This window comes from Tupaia chinensis, unplaced genomic scaffold, assembly GCF_000334495.1.
Source record: "Tupaia chinensis unplaced genomic scaffold, TupChi_1.0 Scaffold144168_1, whole genome shotgun sequence".
NCBI classification, from domain to species: domain Eukaryota; kingdom Metazoa; phylum Chordata; class Mammalia; order Scandentia; family Tupaiidae; genus Tupaia; species Tupaia belangeri.
Genome location: NW_006204024.1, coordinates 27,643 through 29,258, shown reverse-complemented (window position 1 = coordinate 29,258; position 1,616 = coordinate 27,643). Strand labels below are relative to the sequence as shown.

Here is a 1,616-nt window from a genome sequence, read left to right as displayed (position 1 = left end):
CCCGGGCACATGTGCGTGCGTGCCCATGATCCCGAAAGGAGAATGGAGGAGAAGGGCTTGCAGCATGGCCATCCCCCTGGAGGGTGATTTCTCGCTTTCTGTCTCTCTGTCTCTCTGGTGAGCTCATGCGCCCTATAGCAAAAACCTCTAAAAGAAAAAAGTGAGTCTTCACACTGGCTTTCGCCAGGGGATCCACTTCTCCCAAGAGCTCCTCCCTTCCTCTTCCAGCTACTTTAGGGAGGGTCAGCCAAAGTCTGAGGTCCCCGTGTGAGCAGGGCTCATTTCCTGACACCAGTAGTCCCCCTGGCCTGGGGTGGGTGGGAGCCTCCTTGGAGGGCAGAGGGCCTTCTGGTCGCCGCCCCAGTGGAGGGAGCTCAGCCCCCATCTGTCATCGTCTCTCCCTCTTACAGCACCTTTCCTCCGAGGAGCTCGGGGTGTTTTCCAAACATTGCTGCTAAAGTGAACGGGAACCCCCACAGCACCCCCGTGAGGTAGGCCGTCTACTTGTGCCTCAGCCTGGGGGAGACAGGTCAGGGGACTGTTGAGCCTGGCAGTTGCAGGAGTTGGGGCGGGGGACCTGAGCAATCGAGAAGGAGGTGAAAAGTGGATGGCCAGAGGTGGCCCCAGGGAGAGGCAGGAGGAGGGGACATGATTTACATTGGGAAGAGTGACTCTTTTGCTATCCACAGTGGTCCCCCGGCCTTTCTGACCCAGGGCTGGGGCAGCACCTACCAGGCGTGGCAGCAGCCAGCACAGCAGGTCCCAGGTAGGTGACTCTGGAGGAGGTGGGGTTGTGACCCTCCCAGAGTATGCAGGGTCTGCAGGGCCTCCTGGTTCCAGCTCTCAGCCAGCAGGCCCGGGGTGTTCAGGACGTCTCCTGGGGCACCAGGAGCCACCAGTGGACCCTGAAGAAGGGGAGCACATGGCACCCTCCTGGCCACCCAGGGTTGTGGCTCTGCCATTTACGTCCCCTCACGTGGCTGGGCTGTGGGTGTGGTTCAGCCCTCTCCTGGTCTCTCCTCTCTTCCCTGGAGGAGTGGCTCCTGGCCCCGTGCTCTGCCCCACTCCTCCCTCCCATGCTGTGGGTCCTCAACACCCCCTTGTCTGCCTCACTCAGGGTGACCCTCTCCTAAGCAGAAGGCTAGGTGACACATGTTCAGAAAACTGGTGGCAGAAGAGAGCATTGAAGGTGGCATCGAGCCCCCTCCCCACTGTCCCCACTAGCTTCAGGCCCGGCCCAGGCTTTGATTGCTGTCACAGCCCATCTTCCCACCATCACAGAACAGAGCAAGGTCCCCCTTTCCCTGGGGAAAGTCCAAGGAGTGTCCGCAGGCCCAGCAGCCTCCCTGGCCCGAGCTAAGCCCCCTTCCCAGACTCCCACCGCCTTCCCCCAAGCAGCACTCGAGGCAGTGCCCGTGGTAGGAGGCTTGCCCCCGCCCCTCCTCACGCGCTCTGCTGTCTGCAGCATCCAGGCTTTGGTGGATTTCTCAGGATTTCTCTGCGGTCGTGTTGTTGGGGTTCCCACGAGCCCCTGCACGCCACCTTCATCCTCCTGCCAGCCTGCTCTGAGGACCTCCTCACACCCTGCTGCTCATGCCCTCCACTCTTGCGCGTAG

The 1,616-nt window shown here is 61.4% G+C and overlaps 1 protein-coding gene across 1 annotated transcript in view; it reads left to right on the top strand.

The window, feature by feature from the left end:
• Positions 1-1,616, top strand: part of FUBP3 (far upstream element binding protein 3) — a 41,986-nt gene that overhangs the window by 36,534 nt on the left and 3,836 nt on the right. The window contains exon 14 of the mRNA XM_027767309.1: positions 690-766. Within this exon, the coding sequence (XP_027623110.1) occupies positions 690-766 (77 nt within the window). The remainder of the gene's footprint in view (positions 1-689; positions 767-1,616) is intronic.